The following is a 21,715-nucleotide window of genomic DNA, read 5'->3' as shown; positions in this document are numbered from 1 at the left end:
ATTAACCAGTCACTATTTAATGGGTATATGATTTAAATGCAAGACATTAATCTTTGTTCATCAATTTCAGAAATAAATGATGCGTACAGGAAATGAATTAAACAGAAGTGGGAATTTCACCTACGGAATAAATGAAAGAAGATGCAATAAGCTAATGAGGACGAGTAAATGGATCAGAATTAACAAGCATTAACCAGAATATATTATACACATCGCAGAATAGCAGTCTTAACTAATTTTTTCTTTCAGAATATAAGGCGATTGATGCAAGCTGTCAGACAGAACTACACATTTTAGTTTTAAGTGATGAAATATGCTAGGGATTAGGAATAGTTGTGTGATGAATAATGAAATGATTTTTGCAGATGATAATGAATGCTGATAATGAACAATGATGAAGAATATGGTACTATGAATAATGAAGTTTTTGTTTACAGGTGATGATAATGATGGAGTTATGATGATATGAATAATGAAGTTTTTCTTTACAGATGAGGATAATGTTGAAGTTATGTATTTATGCTATGTAGTTATTTAAGTATTTGTTGCAGTTTACTTTGACAGCAGGTGTTATATTGCGTAGTAGGATGACTGAAGGTTTTGGAAAGGACAGCTATGGAACACATTTTTTATACACATTTCACTACCTGTTAATTCGAAGTTCACTACTTTTCAGCATAGTCTGCGTTTCTTCTTTCAGTTCAATAATCCATCTTGTATTTTTCTTTCAGGAGAAGCTTTTTATGATAGTTACTAAACTTGTTACTTATTATACCTGTTCTAGTACTTGCATTTTTCTTACCCACTTGTGTCTATTATTTATAAATGTGATAACCTTGCTACAGCTGACTCATGACGAATGACGTTACACAATCTTTTCATTTATAGGAACAACCTAGAAGCAATTTTTTTCTCTTATTTCTTCTTGCTTTCCCTTATAATTACCCAAAGCAATGCATTGCTAGCAGAAAAAACAAAATGTATTAACAGTCCCAGATAATGTCACTAGTTTATGATAATTCTGAATAACACTGATCAGCTCTGAATAGTATGTCACTTGAATAATGACTTCTTAATGATACCAAAACATAATTGCCACTATCTATTGTAATGAGAGTACTTATTATGCCCATGCTTATTAATGCTACTAATGTTTTGTACTATTCAATACTTGCTGGCCACTGAGTGCCCATAATTAATGTAACTTATTATGCCCATGCTTATTAATGCTACTAATGTTTTGTACTATTCAATACTTGCTGGCCACTGAGTGCCCATAATTAATGTAACTTATAATGCCCATGCTTATTAATGCTACTAATGTTTTGTACTATTCAATACTTGCTGGCCACTGAGTGCCCATAATTAATGTAACTTATAATGCCCATGCTTATTAATGCTATGACTGTAATTAACTGATTTTTCTAATAATGATTTCTTAATGATATGAATAATACTGAATGATGAATAATGTTTTGTACTATTCAATACTTGCTGGCCACTGAGTGCCCATAATTAATGTAATTACTTATTATGCCCATGATTATTAAGGCTATGACTGTAATTAACTGATTTTTCTAATAATGATTTCTTAATGATATGAATAATACTGAATGATGAATAATGTTTTATACTATTCAATACTTGCTGGCCACTGAGTGCCCATAATTAATGTAATTACTTATTATGCCCATGATTATTAAGGCTATGACTGTAATTAACTGATTTTTCTAATAATGATTTCTTAATGATATGAATAATACTGAATGATGAATAATGTTTTATACTATTCAATACTTGCTGGCCACTGAGTGCCCATAATTAATGTAATTACTTATTATGCCCATGATTATTAAGGCTATGACTGTAATTAACTGATTTTTAATAATGATTTCTTAATGATATGAAGAATACTGAATGATGAATAATGTTTTATACTATTCAATACTTGCTGGCCACTGAGTGCCCATAATTAATGTAACTTATAATGCCCATGCTTATTAATGCTATGACTGTAATTAACTGATTTTTCTAATAATGATTTCTTAATGATATGAAGAATACTGAATGATGAATAATGTTTTATACTATTCAATACTTGCTGGCCACTGAGTGCCAATAATTAATGTAACTTAACGTTTTGTTAGTGTTTTCAATGATGACTTCCCATATTAATACTGAATGATGATAAATATTTAGTACTAATCGAAAGTTGCTAGGCCACTGAGTGTTAATAGTTACTTGTAAATATGTCATTTGAATGAGGAAAAATGTTTTGTAATACTCAATACTTGATGGCGATTGATTACCACTCTTGTCTTTAAATTAATTAATGAACATTTTTCTGTAATACTACATTCATGGTACAGAAATGTTCAATGACTAGAGTATGGATACCGCAAACTACTTATGTAATCACTAATCAAGACTTGTGTGTTAGTTAATGTACTTCACCTTCTGACCTAACTACCTGAAATTATTGTAACATCCATTTGTCTTGTCCATCCTCATTATCATGGAGCACTATATTTGGTTTTTGCACTAATTCTACGTTGGTGTGCCGCCTCTTAAAAGCGTGGTGTTGACACGACATGCTGTCCACCACTGTAGGCGAAGAAACTACTTATGTAATCACTAATCAAGACTTTGTTATGGAGCACTGTGTGCCGCCTCTTAAGAGCGTGGTGTTGACACGACATGCTGTCCACCACCGTAACCGATGAAGACGTTATTCTGGTCCCACTGTTTGGTGTACCTGGTATACTGCCAAATGATAGTATGGAATACTACTACGACGTTTCACTGTCTTGATAAGCTGATAAATACTTCTGGGAACGGAACTGCAGATTGTATCACTTAGTTGTGATTCTGTGGAAAGATATGGACTTTCAGTGCAGCTATGTGCAAACTAAAGTGCTACAACCATGATGCAATCCTTCCTTTCCTATCCTAATAGTGAAAATCATTTTTTACTAACACCATTTATGTTCATGGCATATACATTTTTTCTCGATTTGTTGAACTCTAGTGCGAGTACACTTGTGTCACTTGTCGACATGATTTTTGCCATTTGTTGTCAAAATACTAAAGACATTTTCGATTTGTTTTGAAGTGCAGTATGTGTGCACTCTTGTCATCTATATTGTATATACTTTTTGTGATTTGATGATTTTTTCTACTCTTGCGTTTATTTGTTATAAAAATGTTCAAAAGTTTTCAGTGCATGTGCACTTATGTGAATATGTTTTCAACTGAACTACAGTGCCTGTGCACTCTTCTCAATTTTTCGATATGATTTGTGTTCATTCTGTATACCTTTTATGATTTATGTCATTTGTTACTCTTGTATATACATTTCGTCTTTTACTGATATGTTCTCCACTGCAGTGCATGTGCACTCATGACACTTGTCAACATGATTTTTTTTTTTGCCTGTTATGAAACTGCTAAAGAATTTTTCAGTGTGTGTACATTTTGTTATCTGTCAAATAATTTGTATATACATCTTTCCTGATTTGTTTTGTACTTATATTTTGTCTTGTCTGTAATGTTTTGTAATCGGTGCATGCGCACAACATTTAATTCATGTGATACATCTAAATATTTTGTTAATTAAAGGAAAAATTTGTTACGATGGCAAGTCCAAATGACTCACCATCGCTGCCAAATTTTTGCCCCCCCAGTGGAGGGTTATGAAACACGTATGTTGTGCGGCAGCGATGCTGAGACATTGTAGAATCTCTGACCAGAGCAGTTGCGCTCGACTCGCAGTAGCGAGCAGTCAGTCAGTCTGTCTGCAGTAGTCAGTGCTCAGTTGTGCTTGGAGTCTGTCGCTAGCAGTAGCGGAGAGCAGTCGGCGGGCGTGGGCACCGCAATGGTCGAGATTCAGGACGAGGTATAATTTATTTAAATAATTAATCATGCAGCTTTGCGCTCATCAGATAATGTAAGGCCCACTCATTGTAATTTAACTTTCAAAAATCGCCCCCAATAATAATTTTGATTTGAAAGCAATTTTACAAAAAAAAATCATTCAAATTTCCTTCCATTTCCTTTTAACAAAAATTTTAAAAAGGTACTTCTATTGCATTGCTCCAAGCCGCAGCCTACAATAAGAGCAGAATTTTGACATGCAGTTTAATAAGGTAAGAAATTTATTCCGAATTCGCACAGGGCAAACACCGACATTTCGGTTTAATTGAGTTTTGGTTATTACTGCAGTTTCATTGTCATGGGATTAGCGTTCATTATTGTATGGGAACTTGTACTTGAGTCAGATAGCGAGCTGTCATTTAATTGTCTTTGCCATTAATATTCCTGTGGGGAGCTTACACTTGGCTCTGGGCCCATTTCTAATAATTATTGTCCTTTTTCATTTTTCTTGTGGGGAGGTTACAACGTATACCAATTAGGTTCCTTTCGGAGTATGCTGATGCAGTAGCTCCATTCTTAACAATCGTATACAACCGTTCGCTCGACGAAAGATCCGTACCCAAAGACTGGAAAGTTGCACAGGTCACACCAATATTCAAGAAAGGTAGTAGGAGTAATCCATTAAATTACAGGCCCATATCGTTAACGACACTATGCAGCAGGATTTTAGAACATATATTGTTTTCGAACATTATGAATTACCTCGAAGGAAACGGTCTATTGACACGCAATCAACATGGGTTTAGAAAACATCGTTCCTGTGAAACACAACTAGTCCTTATTCACATGAAAAAAAAATGGTTCAAATGGCTCTGAGCGCTATGGGACTTAACTTCTGAGGTCATCAGTCCCCTAGAACTTAGAACAACTTAATCCTAACTAACCTAAGGACATCACACACATCCATGCCCGAGGCAGGATTCGAACCTGCGACAGTAGCGGTCACGCGGTTCCACACTGTAGCGCTTAGAACTGCACGGCCACCCCGGCCGGCTATTCACATGAAGTGCTGAGTGCTATTGACAAGGGATTTCAGATCGATTCTGTATTTATGGATTTCTGGAAGGCTTTTGACACTGTATCACACAAGCGGCTGGTAGTAAAATTGCGTGTTTATGGAATATCGTCTCAGTAATGTGACTGGATTTGCGATTTGCTGTCAGAGTTCGTAGTAACTGACGGAAAGTCATCGAGTAAAACAGAAGTGATTTCAGGCGTTCCCCAAGGTAGTGTTATAGGCCCTTTGTTGTCCCTTATCTATATAAACGATTTGGGAGACAATCTGAGCAGCCGTCTTCGGTTCTTTGCAGATCACGCTGTCGTTTATCGACTAATAAAGTCATCAGAAGATCAAAACAAACTGGACAACGATTTAGAAAAAATATCTGAATTGTGCGAATAGTGGCAGTTGACCCTAAATAACGAAAAGTGTGAGGTCATCCACATGAGTGCTGAAACGAACTCGTTAAACTTCGGCTACACGATAAATCAGTCTAATCTAAAACTCGTAAAGTCAACTAAATACCTAGGTATTACAATTACGAACAACTTAAATTGGAAAGAACACACAGAAAATGTTGTGGGGAAAGCTAACCAAAGGCTGCGTTTTATTGGCAGGAGACTTAGAAAATGTAACAGACCTACTAAGGAGACTGCCTACACTACGCTTGTCCGTTCTCTTTTAGAATACTGCTGCGCGGTGTGGGATCTTTACCAGATAGGACTGACGGAGTACTTCGAAAAAGTTCAAAGAAAGGCAGCACGTTTTGTATTATCGCGAAATATGGGAGAGATTGTCACCGAAATGATACAGGATTTGGGCTGGACATCATTAAAAGAAAGGCGTTTTTCGTTGCGACGGAATCCTTTCACGAAATTACAATCACCAACTTTCTCCTCTGAATGCGAAAATATTTTGTTGATACCGACCTACATAGTGAGGAACGATCACCACTATAAAATAAGGGAAATCAGAGCTCGTACGGAAAGATATAGGTGTTCATTCTTTCCGCGCGCTATACGAGATTGGAATAATAGAGAATTGTGAAGGTGATTCGATGAACCCTCTGCCAGGCACTTAAATGTGATTTGCAGAGTATCCATGTAGATGTAGATGTAGATGGTTGCCCCCCCCCCCCCCCCCTTCAGTGTGCATACCCATGCGGCCAGCCACATCGCTCAGCCGTGCTACCCGCATACTTGCCCTCCGCATTTGCCCAGCGTTGCCGTCGCGGCTCACGGTGCCCGCGGGGCAACCATACGGGCAGCTCTCGTGCCCACCCGTGGTTTACACGATCGACTAGAAGTGATACTGCGAAATCGATTTACGAAAACATGTTAACTTAATAGAAGAAAATGTAAAAGACATGTCCAAAAGAACAGACACCACATATACAGGGTGTTACAAAAAGGTTCGGCCAAACTTTCAGGAAACATTCCTCACACACATAGAAAGAAAATATGTTATGTGGACATGTGTCTAGAAACGCTTACATTCCATGTTAGAGCTAATTTTATTACTTCTCTTCAAATGACATTAATCATGGAATGGAAACACACAACAACAGAACGCACCAGCGTGACTTCAAGCACTTTGTTACAGGAAATGTTCAAAATGTCCTCCGTTAGCGAGGATACATGCATCCGCCCTCTGTCGCATGAAATCCCTGATGCGCTGATGCAGCCCTGGAGAATGGTGCGTTGTATCACAGCCGTTCACAATACGAGCACGAAGAGTCTCTACATTTGGTACCGGGGTTGCGTAGACAACAGCTTTCAAATGCCCCCATAAATGAAAGTCAAGAGGGTTGAGGTCAGGAGAGCGTGGAGGCCATGGAATTGGTCCGCCTCTACCAATCCATCGGTCACCGAATCTGTTGTTGAGAAGCGTACGAACACTTCGACTGAAATGTGCAGGAGCTCCGTCGCGTATGAACCACAGTTGTGTCGTACTTGTAAAGGCACATGTTCTAGCAGCACAGGTAGAGTATCCCGTATGAAATCATGATAATGTGCTCCATTGAGCGTAGGTGGAAGAACATGGGGCCCAATCAAGACATCACCGACAATGCCTGCCCAAACGTTCACAGAAAATCTGTGTTGATGACGTGATTGCACAATTGCGTGCGGATTCTCGTCAGCCCACACATATTGATTGTGAAAATTTACAATTTGATCACGTTGGAATGAAGCCTCATCCGTAAAGAGAACATTTGCACTGAAATGAGGATTGGAACATTGTTGGATGAACCACTCGCAGAAGTGTACCCGTGGAAGCCAATCAGCTGCTGATAGTGCCTGCACACGCTGTACATGATACGGAAACAACTGGTTCTCCCGTAGCATTCTCCATACAGTGACGTGGTCAACGTTACCTTGTACAGCAGCATCTTCTCTGACGCTGACATTAGGGCTATCGTCAACTGCACGAAGAATTGCCTCGTCGTTCTAGGTCTTCCCCAGTCGCGAGTTATAGGCTGGAATGTTCCGTGCTCCCTAAGACGCCGATCAATTGCTTCGAACGTCTTCCTGTCGGGACACCTTCGTTCTGGAAATCTGTCTCGATACAAACGTACCGCGCCACGGCTATTGCCCCGTGCTAATCCATACATCAAACGGGCATCTGCCAACTACGCATTTGTAAACATTGCACTAACTGCAAAACCACGTTCGTGAAGAACAGTAACCTGTTGATGCTACGTACTGATGTGCTTGATGCTAGTACTGTAGAGCAATGAGTCGCATGTCAACACAAGCACCGAAGTCAACATTACCTTCCTTCAATTGGGCCAACTGGCGGTGAATCGAGGAAGTAGAGTACGTACTGACGAAACTAAAATGAGCTCTAACATGGAAATTAAGCGTTTCCGGACACATATCCACATAACATCTTTTCTTTATTTGTGTGTGAGGAATGTTTCCTGAAAGTTTGGCCGTACCTTTTTTGTAACACCCTGTATATAATTAAGGCAAATACAACTCTTACGGGAATCGGTGAAATGCCGCAAGTAATGACGATAATGGGCAAGGGGCACTACATCAGTAGTGTGTGGATAATCTGAGAATTTGGGTCTAACGGGAGGCGTACTCGGGTGGTGGCAGTTAGTGTTTAACATCCAGTCGACAACGAGGTCATTAGAGACGGAGCGTAAGCTCGGGTTAGGGAAGGATTGGGAAGGAAATCGGCCGTGCCCTTTCAAAGGAACCATCCCGGCATTTGCCTGAAACGATTTAGGGAAATCACGGAAAACCTAAATCAGGATGGCCGGAGACGGGATTGAACCGTCGTCCTCCCGAATGCGAGTCCAGTGTGCTAACCACTGCGCCACCTCGCTCGGCATACTTGAGTAGTCCGTGGATTTGCGATTGCCATTGTGTCCGGATGACGCAGTGGTCACAGCAGTTTCCTAGTAAGCAGACGGCCCGGGTTCGAATACCGATCTGGTACAAATTTTCAAATTTCCCCATTGACTTATATCAATGCCCACTAGCAGACAATATCCGTAATTCATTGTGTCTTCTAATCTACCTTCTCCGTTGCTATTCTACCGCGGCACAGTGTCCATGGTTACGTATCTGTTTATGTTCACATGTATGTTTCTGAAGGAATAATCTCAGAATCCATTCGTTTACAATTTTTCTTGTTGCTTTCTTCAATAACTATTTACTTGAGTTTGTATCAAGTTTCATTTGCTTTCAGCACATAGATGTCACCCGGAAAACTGAGGTTTCTAAAAGGACTTATAATTTTAAAATTTCGTAAATATTTATTCATACCGCTTACAGACATGGCTTTTGTGTCATTTTTTCGCATAGTACATCACGTTTTCTAGCTTGTAGCTGATTGGGTTGAATGCAACTTACATTGTTTATGTGGTAAAATCTCATTTGAAGTCGATTTATTACGAAAATCGCTGCAACGTGTCTGGCATGTTGTTCGACTGCGGCATAGACTCTTGCTCTGAGATCTGCTAGCCAAACCGGCAGGGATGGTACAAACACGGTATCCTTGATGAATGCTCACAGGAAAAAAATCAAATAGGTGTCAGGTCTTGCCGACGCGGGGCCATGGAATCGGTGCAACTCATTCAATCCATTTACATGGAAATCGGTTGCTGAGGAATTCCCGAACGTTGACGAGGTGGTGCGTCAGCGCGCCATCTTGCATGATGTTTACGATATGTTCTGGGATAACGTACTCAGTCAGCGAAATAAAAACGTTTCCCAGTTTCATCTAGGGAAAAGAAAGGATCGTAACTTTATCCTTGCTCAATACGCAAAGGCGTTATCTTTTGGGCTATCACGACCATGTTCCATGGTTCGTCGTGGAATTTTACCTTCGATATCCTAAAGTCGTATTTATTAGCTTTACCATTTAAGTGAAAAGTCGACCCGTCTCTGAAGATAATGTTTCCAATGAAATCTTCTTTACTCAATCGAGGTAACATTTCCACAGAAAATTAACCTTTTCAATGTCTTCTACTTCTTGCACCGTTGTTAATTTGTTCTTTTTGAGATGGCAATGTCTTCTTAACACACACCGGTCATATGTGGGACACCCATCTTGCGAGAAGCACGCCGCCTCGATTCTCTGACAGTTAACAAAGCTTTGCCCTACTTCCCCTAAGACGTTGTCGAACTCCCGCACACCTGAGGAATTTTTTTATGGCTTACTGAGCACCCATTGTCAATAAAACACTTATGTCACTCATAAATAGAATGCTTACCTGGAGATCTCTACCGTGAACGGTACGGAAATTATGCTACACAATCGTCATCAAACCAAAACACTCAGCGAGCTCCCTCGGGGTCAGTGAAGGTAGCCATCTTTGCTACAACTGTCGTTAGTGCTTGTCATTCGGAACTAGAAATTGTGTGAGTCAAAAGTTGAACTACTTTCTTACAAAATTACGCTACAACTGCCGCCAGCGCTTGCAGTGATGAGATTCGGTACAAATATACTACAAAATTACGCCTAGTCTAGATCTGTAAGTCTCATGAATAGGTTTGTACGACTTAAAACTTCGGTCTGATAGGCCGTGGTCGAAGTATAAAACTCTCCCCTGACGTTTCGTCTCCGACTGCGGGAGACATCCTCCGAGGCAAAGCGGCACCTTGGAGGATGTCTTCCGCAGACGGAGACGAAACGTCAGGGGAGAGTTTTATACATCGACCACGGCCTATCAGACCGAAGTTTTAAGTGAAGACAATATCGGCCGTGAAAGACCTCATTGTAAGATTTGTACGAACTTTCAAAACTGTTAAGTGCTTTTAGGAACACCCTCTATTGACATACTGATAACTTGTTTATTTCTGCACTAACTAGAGCAAGTTGTTAAAATAAATAAGTTCGCATGTCTCAGCCCCCTGGAATATGCCAGTAAATATATGCGCATGCCCCAGACTGTTGGCCATTAGCAGGAGCAACGAATGACCATCTGTCACGATGTGTACAGATCAGCCCGTGCACGCTGGTCCTGAACTTCGACGCGAGCCCCGAGACGATGACGAAGCGGCTGCTGCACCGCGCCCAGACGTCGGGCCGCGTCGACGACAACGAGGAGACCATCAAGAAGCGCCTGCAGACGTTCCTCACGCACAGCAAGCCCGTCGTCGAACACTACGCGGACAAGTGCCGGACGGTGAGTGTACCCAGGGGTGTTGGCACCAGTTACCGCTACCGAATGAGAGCGTAAATATACATATTTTGAAAGTTATCTGCACTGAGTAAACAAACCTCCTTCATTTTCCACTCATACATGTTTCGGTCATGTTTCACCATCATCAGTGAGTTTCCCTTATTTTTCTTAACAGCACATACAGTTGTTCATGTAGCTGTCTGTCATGTGCAATATATCTAATATTTTGCCACAGTTTTTCGTCTGCACCTAAGTAATGATTTATCTACAGTCCGCATTATCGTCATCAGTTTCCTGCTTTTTTTGAGCCCCATTTCTCTGGTCCTGCTGTGTGCACGACCATTGTTCGCGATTTCAAATCTTTTCCTTTCTCGTCTCCTCTTTCCTTCCACATAGCCTCTGTTTTATAATCCCATCATGACTTGTATAGTTTTCCTTCTTCTTTTCTGTATAGTCCATTGCGTTATATTTTATCTTTATCTACACCTGTACTCCACAATGCACCTGACGGTGTGTAATGGAGAGAGTTGTTATCTGATGCCCCATTGCCTGTTCCATTCGCGAGTGGCGCTCGGGAAGAATGATTGTCGATCTATCTCCGTATTACCTCTAATTTCTCGTTGGCTCGTTGTGGTTATCTCGCCAGATGTATTTGGGAGGAAATTACATGTTTTCCGATTCTTCCCGAAACTAAGCCTCTCGGAATTGCGATTGTAAACCACTGTGATGCACAACGCCTCTCTTGCAGCGTCTGCCACTACAGTTTGTTGAGTATCTCCGTAACGCTCTTGCTCCGTCTGAACGATCACGTGACGGAATGCGCTGCTATTTATTGGATCTTGTCCATCTCCGCTTTAAATTCAACTTCGTTAGGATACCAGACTTATCAGAAATACTCAAGAATCGATGGAATTAATGTTTAGCGATGAATTATTTTTTAAAGATTCTATGATCTCAGTCTAGCACCTACTTTTCCTACTATTTGTTTTATGTGATCATTCCACTTTACGTAGCTCCCGATAGTAAGTCGTAACTATGCTACGGTAGTTACTGTTTCTAGCAATTTGTCGCCCAACCCTGTCAAATGAAGCTACTGGTGTGGTGGTTATTTTTGCAGTTTGTTGATGTTATTTATCGCTAATAAGTAATGCTAAATTAGCACAAAACAACCCATATTCTAATAATGTCATTTTAGAACAAAATTTTTCGTCTTCATGGAAAGGAATTTACCATCCAGAAATCCCGCAATAGAGCGTGCTATTAAGCCATACGTTTTGTTAAAATGTTTTGAACATAATGACCATAATTCCAAAGCTATATACAGGTATATCATTGTGTAGCGTTTTAGTTGTTATTCAGGAGAAAAGTAAGGAGAAAAAGATAGCGAAACTTCATTAAAGATGTATGGATAAAAAAAGAATAAAGCTGTTTTCATCAATGTAGAATCGTTTCAAAACACTTGTTGAAACAAACATTGACACCTGAAGATGAATATGTCTGTAACTTCTGGTGTAGCTTTTGAAAATCCTGTACGATTACCACGAAACGCAAGAGCGCGTGCTTGTGTGCGTGCGTGTGTGTGTGTGTGTGTGTGTGTGTGTGTGTGTGTGTGTGTGTGGTGCGTAAATGGACTGTTTGATCAGTGATGAGTAAATAAAGTAGACATCTCCCCAGCAGCTGCCAACGCTCTTTTGTCCAAAAGAAGGAGCGACTCCTCGCGACATGTTTTGGACATGTGAGCTTGAGTGTTAGATGTGACCTCAACAGCTGGCCACATCCCTTAGACACTGGTCTCGGTGACGTCAACTGTATGCTATGCGTGGCCAACTGACCTGAATGCAGGCATTTTTTGGCGCTGGGTAAGTACTCGTATGCCACCGCAGTGACACCGCCTCGGATGGCACAACCATGGCGCGCAGTTAAGCGAATGAAAATCTCTCTCTGTTCCAACCCCCTCCCTAGGCGACATCTTTTATTTCCGCTAGAAAAGCTACCGGCACCTGTATATGCCGAAGGATTGGCCGAAGAGTATTTTGATGGCGTAATACGGGAAATCACCGAATCCGCTCGACCGAGACATGCTGTTCGTGTTTTAAGCAGATATCTAAATAGACGTGTACCTCACTATCCCAAAATGTTAATTACTGGAGTACCTCGCTTTCAAACTATCGCTAACGAAAATTAATTCTTCCTCTTCTTTGGTCGCTCTGCACTTCCCCTGTCCTGTGTTTTTTTTTAATCTAGTGGTACGTAACTTCGTCTATTTTTTATCTGATCCAGGTTTCGATCCCGTCTTCTTCTCCCTATCTTTCCTTCAGTCTTCCCTTCGATGAATCTTCATTGCAAGCACTTTCTTCGCAGTGTGGCCGATATCTTTCCCATGTTCTTACTATTCGCACTAATCTTTTTAATATTGTAATCCTATTTAATTATGTTTCTATGTATGTATATACTGTGTAATAGTAGGGAAGGAGTGGTGATGGAGGAATTTTGTTATTTTTTATTTTAAAAATTTTTTTCAGCATAGGGGAGGGAGAAACCATGTTGAATGGACATAAGTATATAGCAGTGTGATGGAGTGTGAGTTACAGGAGAAGGTGTCGGGCAAGAAGTGAAATGAAATTGTGAGTGGGGGGGGGGTGGTAGGGAGGGAGGGGAGAGTGGGAGGAGGTGAAGGATGGAAAAGACTCTTCTCTTTTTCATATAATTTCGTCAATCATTTTATATAGAGTTTGATTTCCAGTATTTATTTGGTCATTGAGCAACTATTTATTTTGTGTTAATGCTTTTTGTATGTGGAAATTTTCTTGGAAAGGGAGGAGGTGTCTGCCTTTACTGATTTCTATGATATTCATATCTGTTTCAATATTGCTTGGTCTATGGTGTTCTTTTTTTAGATGATCTGCAAATGTTGAATAGTTTGTACCGTATTTAAATGCTCTGATGTGTTCTTTATATCTTATGTCGAATGTCCTGCCAGTCATTCCATTGTATAGCTTTCCACAATCTTTGTAATTGAGCTGATGGATACCAGATTGTTGGTATCTGTCTGGTTTTCAGTTCTGTTTTGGGATGTGCTTCGGTATTGAGTTGTTTGTTTTGTAAGCAATGTTTATGATTTGTTTTTTGAATATGTTACCTGTTTTGTGTGTATCTTTTTTGTTGTAGTGCAAGTTGTATGAGTTGGTGTGGTTCTGTTAGTTTTTTTCCTTTATTTGTAGCTTTATTTTTTTGTTCAGTTTGTCTACCATTGTTTCTTTGTGTCCGTTTTTAATCTGTTCGTTTTACAACGGCTAGCTCTTTCTGGTAAACAGAAGTGTTCAGGGGGATTCTGTTCAGCCTGTTTAACATGTGCCCGCATCTCGTGGTCGTGCGGTAGCGTTCTCGCTTCCCACGCCCGGGTTCCCGGGTTCGATTCCCGGCGGGGTCAGGGATTTTCTCTGCCTCGTGATGGCTGGGTGTTGTGTGCTGTCCTTAGGTTAGTTAGGTTTAAGTAGTTCTAAGTTCTAGGGGACTTATGACCACAGCAGTTGAGTCCCATAGTGCTCAGAGCCATTTTTTTGTTTAACATGTACCTGACTACTGCTTGTTTGTGGCTTTGTTGGTGCTTTGACTTTGCATTTAAGATAATGTCACTTGCATTGGGTTTTCTGTATATGTCAAATGTGTGTTTATTATTGTCTTTCATTATGGTTATATGCAGAAAGTTGAGTGAGTTTTCTTGTTCTTCTTCTGTTGTGAAATTTGTCTTTGTGCACAGAATTTAAGTCTTTGTGCAGTTGCTGTGTTCTCTTTCTTAGGTTCATCTGCTTTGCATATTACGTCATCCATCTATCTGTACTAGTAGATGACACTGTAGCTTTTCTTTGTTATTATGTCTTCAAATATTAATTTTTCTATATGATTCATGACAATGTTGGCTAATGTTCCTGAAATAGGTGGAACCATGGGTAAACCTTCTTCTTGTATGTTGTATTCTTGATTGAATTCAAAATAATTGTTTTGTTTTATTAACTGTCGTAATTTTATTGTTTCATCTGTTTGTTCGCAAGATAGCTGGTTGTATGTTTTCAGGTTTCCTTCAATTATTTTTTATAGTTTCATTAACGGGATTCAACTGTACATACTTTCTAAATGAAAGGAGAGCAGTGTTGCTGTGCTATGGATTTTAGTGGCAATTATATGTTCTAGCAGTTGAGAGGTATTTATGATTGTTCTATCATATTCTAGTTTATAATACTGGGTGAGCTGTGACTGCACTTCCTTTGCTAGTAGGTATGTTGGAGTTACCCTGAAATTTACTATTGGATGGCCTAGATAATTTTCTTTGTGGACCTTTGGTTGACATCTCATGTCGGGGCTTGAGGGTTTGTTTGTACAAGTCTCTGTTTCTCTGTCTGTAATTGTATGCTCTATGTTTTTGGGTGTGTTTTTAACATGTGTTTGAAATTGTAAAGCAACTAAGGACACTATGGCCACACAAATGAAGAATTTAATAAACAGTTTATTTATTTTTTGCCCATCTGTCTGGTTTTCATTTGACTGCACCTTATGTAGCGAGTCAGCGTGCCGTCGCTTGCCCCCTGATGTCACACCATCATGCTAACAGCCAGGCTTCGCATGTAGTCGCCTCGATGTGTAACGGAGCAGGGTTCAAACTACTACTCTCGTCTCGTGTAGCCTGTACGTATACCACTGCCGAGGTGGCGCTAGGTGTAGACACCTCCAGTTCCCTCGCGGGTTTTCAGGACGCATAGGCTGTGCTGCGTTCTTCACAATACAGCAGTAGGCCCTATGGGTTGTTAAAATAGCTCACCACTGAAGGCTACGAGGAAGTTTCAGTGCCCTGATCTGTGGTGGTCACCTTCGAACGAAATTCAGCGTGGGTAGTCGCCCACAGAACGTTACGTGGGCCTGTAAGGATGTTGGAGGCCGTTACGTTCCCCTAAAGAAAGGTAGCCTATGTCACAAGGGACATCTCACTTCCATTTCCTCTTTGCGCGTATACCAACATCAGCCAGACGGGCACCCGGCTTCACAACGACGTAGTTTAAGGCCCCACGTGTTCCAACATGTGCCACGATTACAACTCATGGATTGAACCTCTAGCCATTGTGTTCCTACATGCACTGACATGTCTGTGTAACGTCGCGTGCGCTTATCTGTTACGTATTTCTAAAGACTGAGGTCTACGCTGATAATCAAAGTCATTTGCGCATCTCCTGATCCAAATCTGCAGCTTCATGCTCATCTGGGAATAACAAAATTTGGTACAGCGTTTCAGCTCGCCTCCTAGCTCAGTAGTCGGTGTGTCAGTCTGCTATGTGGAGAACCTCATTTCGATTTCGGAGACTGCCAGAGATTTTTCCATGGTAGGAGGGCTGGAGCGCGGTACAATCAGCCATGTGATGCCAATTGAGGAGCTACTTGAAAGCGAAGTAGCGGCTCCAAGATCAAGAAAGCCAACAGCAACCGGCAGGGTGGTGTGCTGACCCCACGTCCCTCTACACTGCATCCGATGGCGCCATTGGCAGAGGATGATGCGGTGATCGGTCGGTCGCGACTGGCCCATGAGGGTCAGAAGATGGAGCTTTGCTTTCTTTTACATCACTTTCATCATATTTTGGCAGCAAAACCTTGTTTTTCAGCATCATCTCCGTTCAGTGGCACAATCTTCCGCCACAGCTCGGGGAAAATCTGTATGCCCGCATCGTAGTAATCTACTGGTCGACGTCGGAGCCTGCGTCAGGGTGCATCAGTAACTTCCCCATCATCAACATATTGCCTCCCGCGGGGTGCATCCTTTATCGGGCCAAACGTGTATATATATATATATATATATATATATATATATATATATATATATATATATATATATTTTGCATTTTTGTGGAGACGAAAACGGTGAAGTCGTTTTTTCAATTTCCTGAGGGTAGCACAATACACTTCAGAGTTGATCGGTACACCATGAGGGAGGACATCAAATGGAATAACCACTTAAGAGTCCCAGAAGCTCGTCGCCATCACTCTAACGGCTGAGAGTTTGGCTTTGAACTTTTTCTTCAGAGGAGAGCTGGTGAGGCCGTTTTTTTCGGTTCGAAGTGATGAGTGAACCAATTTTTCATGACCTGTGACGATGTTCGATAAAAACATGTCACAATGACCCTCGTAATGCGCCAGCAATTCCGCACAGACGGTCCATCGTTGCTCTTTGTGGTCTCCTATTAGGCGGCGAGGAACGCAGCGGGCGTGCATCTTTGAGTACCCCCAAGTGGTGGGCAAGTGTATCAGCACTACAAACAGAGACGTCCAGCTATGCAACAGGGTGTTTTACTGTAAACTGTCGATTACCTCGAATGAGAGTGTCCGCACGTTCTAACATCGCAGGAGTCACAGCTGTGAACAGTAGGCCGGCACGCGGGACATCGGACAGGTGCACGATCCTGTTGCGTTTATGACAGACGCTTCGCCCAACGACCCACCGTACCCTTGTTCACTGCCAGGTCTCCATAGACATTCTACAAACGCCTATGAATATCTGCGATGCTCTCGTTTTCCGCCAAAGGAAACTAAGTGACAGCTATCTGCTTGGAATGCATCTCTATTTCAATGCCATTTTGTAGGCTACGTATAGCGCCGCCATCTATCGTAATTTCGTGAAACTATATGGGCTGAAGCGGGAACAACAAAGTCAGCATTTTTTCAACCAAAATTGGACGAGAAGAAATGTATTGCAATTTTTTTTGAACGCCCCTCGTACTTTCCAGAGACTTACAGCAACGAGTAATATTTTTTTAAATAGAACGTTATTTTCTCTGTCATGTATTTGATTTATTTAAACCAACTGTATACGAGTCAGTTACAATCAAATCTCGATCAGTTTTAATTATTGAGATAGAAACGGTCTGAGTTTTTAGGATGAATTCAGCATATTCTACATAACTCGCTGTATTCATATGGTTGTACTGGTGGGGAAACTTTCATTTAAGAGAACGCCCATTTTACTGAATGTACAATTCAGTGGGCCTTCCAAACGACCTATCTGCATCCGCGTACCTGCACGACGGTAGGCTGATAACCACTTGAAAGTGGCGTTGGTGGCCGAAACTGGTCATGATATCAGAAAATAAAATAGCTACAGGTGCTGTAATTTGTTTTCAGTTATTTATTACAGTTGCGGATACACCGAATCACCATGCTGGATAACAAAAAAGGCAGAAATATTGTTCACTCGACCATACAGGCACGTCACGCGTCTTGAATCAGAAAATGGGCTTGTTCCCAGGAAAACAAGTATCCATAAAATGTTCAAATGTGTGTGAAATCTTATGGAACTTAACTGCTAAGGTCATCAGTCCCTAAGCTTACACACTACTTAACCTAAATTATCCTAAGGACACACACACACACCCATGCCCGAGGGAAAACTCGAACCTCCGCCGGGATCAGCCGCAAGTATCCATACGCACAGCAAAACGAAGTGTAGAGCAGCACGCATTGTCAGCACAGCTACCATTGTTGCGGCTTCCACTGACGCGGCAAAAGAGAGACACACAATGGGAATCGTACGCCCAAACACACCACTGGACACAGGAACGGAACCACGTCCCCTTTTCGAACGCGTCCCAGGACTGCGTACAGCACTGAGCTGGATATTTCTGCTTGACAAGGCTCCGAGGAGATTGCTTTCGTCATTATCGCACGGGCCCAGAACATAGCGTGATGGTATAAGGCGCCGCTGCGTTCATCTCTGGTTCACAGGAGCTGTAATTTGGGCAGTAGTTACATTTCTGACATATTAAGGCCGATGCCTATGTCCATCTCCGAGGTCTTCGTTATGTTATCTTTGAAAAAGTACTACATGTTGTCCATGCTATCCTGTCCCAGTTCGACACACAGTGTTGACCTTGGCCCCAACCAGAGAATTCTCCACCTATTGGAAACATTTGACATCCTTGCTGAGTGACGCACGCGCCACCGCGCCCCCTCCACTACGCTACGACTGATGAGCTCTGTTACAGAGATGACGTTGCTTGCAGGGCTTCGAAGCGCACGAGAGAAACAGGCCGTGGCGCATCACGAGGGTAGTAGACCTGAGCTCGCTCGCTCTCTCAGCTCAGCAGACGTACTGTGTTTCAACAACTGTTAATTCGTAATTGGGCATTCATGTACAAACGAGAATAGCATCTTCTCCTGGAATGCTGTTTAGTAGTCAGTAGCCCTTGTACTAAATTATTACAACTGCAGTGCGTATAATAAAATTAAAATCATACCAAAATGATTATCTGTTACATGTGGCGCTACTCCTTGTATGAAATATGAAGAAGAAACTTAATGGCACAAACAAGCCGTTATGCCACTTATGTCGAGCACAGATCTTTAATTACAACTTACTCCAAAGTATGGCTAAATGGCTCTGAGCACTGTGGGACTTAACTTCTGAGGTCACCAGTCCCCTAGAACTTAGAACTACTTAAACCTAACTAACCCTAGGACATCACGCACATCCATGCCCGGGGCAGGATTCGAACCTGCGACCGTAGCGGTCGCGCGGTTCCTGACTGAAGTGCCTAGAACCTCTCGGCCACTCCGGCCGGCTTATTCCAAAGTAGTGTGTTCCGTCGTAGTACTAGTAATCAGTAAAACTCCATAACGGCGCACTGCAGTAGAAGATGTAATTCTCGTTTGTACATAAATACCCAGTTACGAGGCGTAGAAACGCAGTTCGTTTGCTGACAAGAGCTAGTGAGTGAGCTTAGGTCTACCCTCGTGACGTACACGCCCCAGCCTGTCTTCCTCGTGGACCTCAGCAGGACTTGGAATGATCGATGTCTGATATGCAAGACTTTTCCACTCGATGTTCGCCAGGGGGGAGTCACTGTTGCGGTCAAGAGGCACCAGCTGTGTGAACTAAATTTCGCACCCTCTCTACCGCCAAATCACACACAAATTTAATCATTCAGTCTTCCTATTATATTGTAAGCGCACAATAATTGAAATTTCGCCGGTAGCGGTGGTCTAGCGGTTCTAGGCGCTCAGTCCGAAGCCGCGCGACTGCTACTGTCGCAGGTTCGAATCCTGCCTCGGGCATGGATGTGTGTGATGTCCTCAGGTTAGTTAGGTTTAAGTAGTTCTAAGTTCTAGGGGACTGATGACCATAAATGTTAAGTCCCATAGTGCTCAGAGCCATTTGAAATTTCATCGTCGTTTTATCCTTACTGGTGTTTCAATTTTAATGGTCAGAAGTGTTCTTGATACGTGTATACAAACAATATATTGTTTTTCCTCTTCTCCGTACAGTATCCATTTCAATTACACTCAAGACTTCACTAGAATATAAACTTCTCAGGTTTCCAGCCGTTTGATAACCTCACTATTTCAGCACAATACTTCCGTTGCTTCAGTGGATGCTGCAGTAGATCTATTGCAAGTTTAAGTTCGTGAACAGAAACTAGACCTTTTTTTTTTTTTTTAGTGGGAGACCGGTATAAAATACTAGTTGTGCCCACGGGTTTACGGGTGATTCTAAAGCGCTGATATGTCTTTCTCTATGCTCTTGTTTCAGATCAGCGCTGAAAATGACCCGGACGTGATCTTCAACGAGGTTCAGCAGTGCTTGGACAAAGTGGTGGCCAGCGCGTAGAGCGCCGCTCTCCACGGAAGTTCTGACTGTTTCGTCTTTACACAGCAACATCGTCACTCATATCCAGCAACAACGTAGAAACTTACATTGCCTTCGTTGTGCCGAAAACGGATCGTATATCCTTTCACGCCGAAAAATGTCTATTGCTGATCTGTTGTATGACTTATATCGGCACAAAGCTTATGGTGCAAATGTAGGACCTTACTGTGTAAGTTGGGGCGTTCTGCTACATCGAAGACTGTTTGATTTTCACAACTAGTGTAAGCATGCATCAGTTTGACTGTAGTTTTGGGTAAATTTCCCATGTACCAGCACGCTACAGGAGGAGAAGCTAGGTAAGCTCTGCTGCAGGTTCTTCTACGGCGTTGTAATGTATGATGGCAGTGACTGTTATACGACCCCGCCAGTACCATTAACACGAACTTTGTTGCTTCTCTAAAATCAATCACATTGACTTCTTACTTCATTAGCAATAAAATCATTACACATTTCACTTCCATTCACAACTTGTTCCTTGCTCTATTGTACATTCGTCAATAAAGAATGAGGGACATACGTTTGTTTGTTTTTTTAACTGTAATTCTTTCTCTGTTTCCTGTGCAATTCGAATAAAGTATCTTCCGACTAATTAACTGAAGTGCTACTCATAAGTAAAACAATTTTTCTTTTCCTTTTTTGTTTGTCTCGTACTAGGGAAGTTTATCTTCGTATGCGTTAGAACATACTTTGATATTTTAATGCTGATAAATTGAGGTGTTTATTGCGTAATAAATCTGCTCCAACCAACGGAGCTCCATTGAATGGAACGGTCTACGGACTCAAAAATATTAATAAGAATTTCAACGCCATGAAAAAGTCGTTAGAAATAAATGAGATTCATCTAGATCTGTTGCTATCGAACAATGCTACATATTTAATTAATACATCGGATACAAGATGAAAAGAAATTATATGCGACAAATGAAATAATTCTACGAAAAACTGTCAGTAGACTGTATTAGATGGCAAGACTAACTGGAAGCATCCGTGAATAGTTCGTCTGGAGATGGGGAGTGACGATGGGGGAAATGGTAGATGTTGAAGATTTGGGTATGCAACAGAAGTCATCAATACTGGATAGATAATGAAGCTGTCGGAAGATGAGACAAAAAAGAAATATAAGGACATACTAAGCAAAATACTGATCTGTAACAAATTTTTTTCTATACAATTTAGTATCAAAAAATTTTATTGCATTATGATTTGTAGAATGCTGTGATGCAAACAAATAAAAAGATTTTGCGCAAAATAGACTCCATAAACAGTAGTTACGAATTACATTGTTAACAAGTCGTCTCTGTTTCTGTTTCGTACTGAAACCTAAACGAGTAACACGAACAAGTCATGACACATACAGGGTAATTAAGTGTTAAGGGAAGGATGTGGTTATAACAGCAGTTTTAGAGAAAACTAAATGGAAATCAATTGCTTGTCAAACTCTTTGTTTTTCCCTCAATCGATG

The 21,715-nt window shown here is 41.2% G+C and overlaps 1 protein-coding gene across 2 annotated transcripts in view; it reads left to right on the top strand.

Annotated features, from left to right (window-relative positions):
* LOC126262333 (adenylate kinase isoenzyme 1) overlaps window positions 1-20,769 on the top strand; it is a 127,856-nt gene extending 107,087 nt beyond the window's left edge. For both annotated transcript variants that reach the window (XM_049958891.1, XM_049958892.1), the window contains 2 exons: window positions 10,389-10,574; window positions 20,137-20,769. In XM_049958891.1, coding sequence (XP_049814848.1) covers window positions 10,389-10,574; window positions 20,137-20,214 — 264 coding nt within the window. In that variant the 3' untranslated portion in view covers window positions 20,215-20,769. The remainder of the gene's footprint in view (window positions 1-10,388; window positions 10,575-20,136) is intronic.
* Window positions 20,770-21,715: the final 946 nt, after the last annotated feature.

This window comes from Schistocerca nitens, chromosome 6 (genome assembly GCF_023898315.1).
Source record: "Schistocerca nitens isolate TAMUIC-IGC-003100 chromosome 6, iqSchNite1.1, whole genome shotgun sequence".
In the NCBI taxonomy this organism is placed as follows: domain Eukaryota; kingdom Metazoa; phylum Arthropoda; class Insecta; order Orthoptera; family Acrididae; genus Schistocerca; species Schistocerca nitens.
The sequence above is the reverse complement of the archived record's forward strand: the minus strand, read 5'-3'. Positions and strand labels throughout refer to the sequence as shown.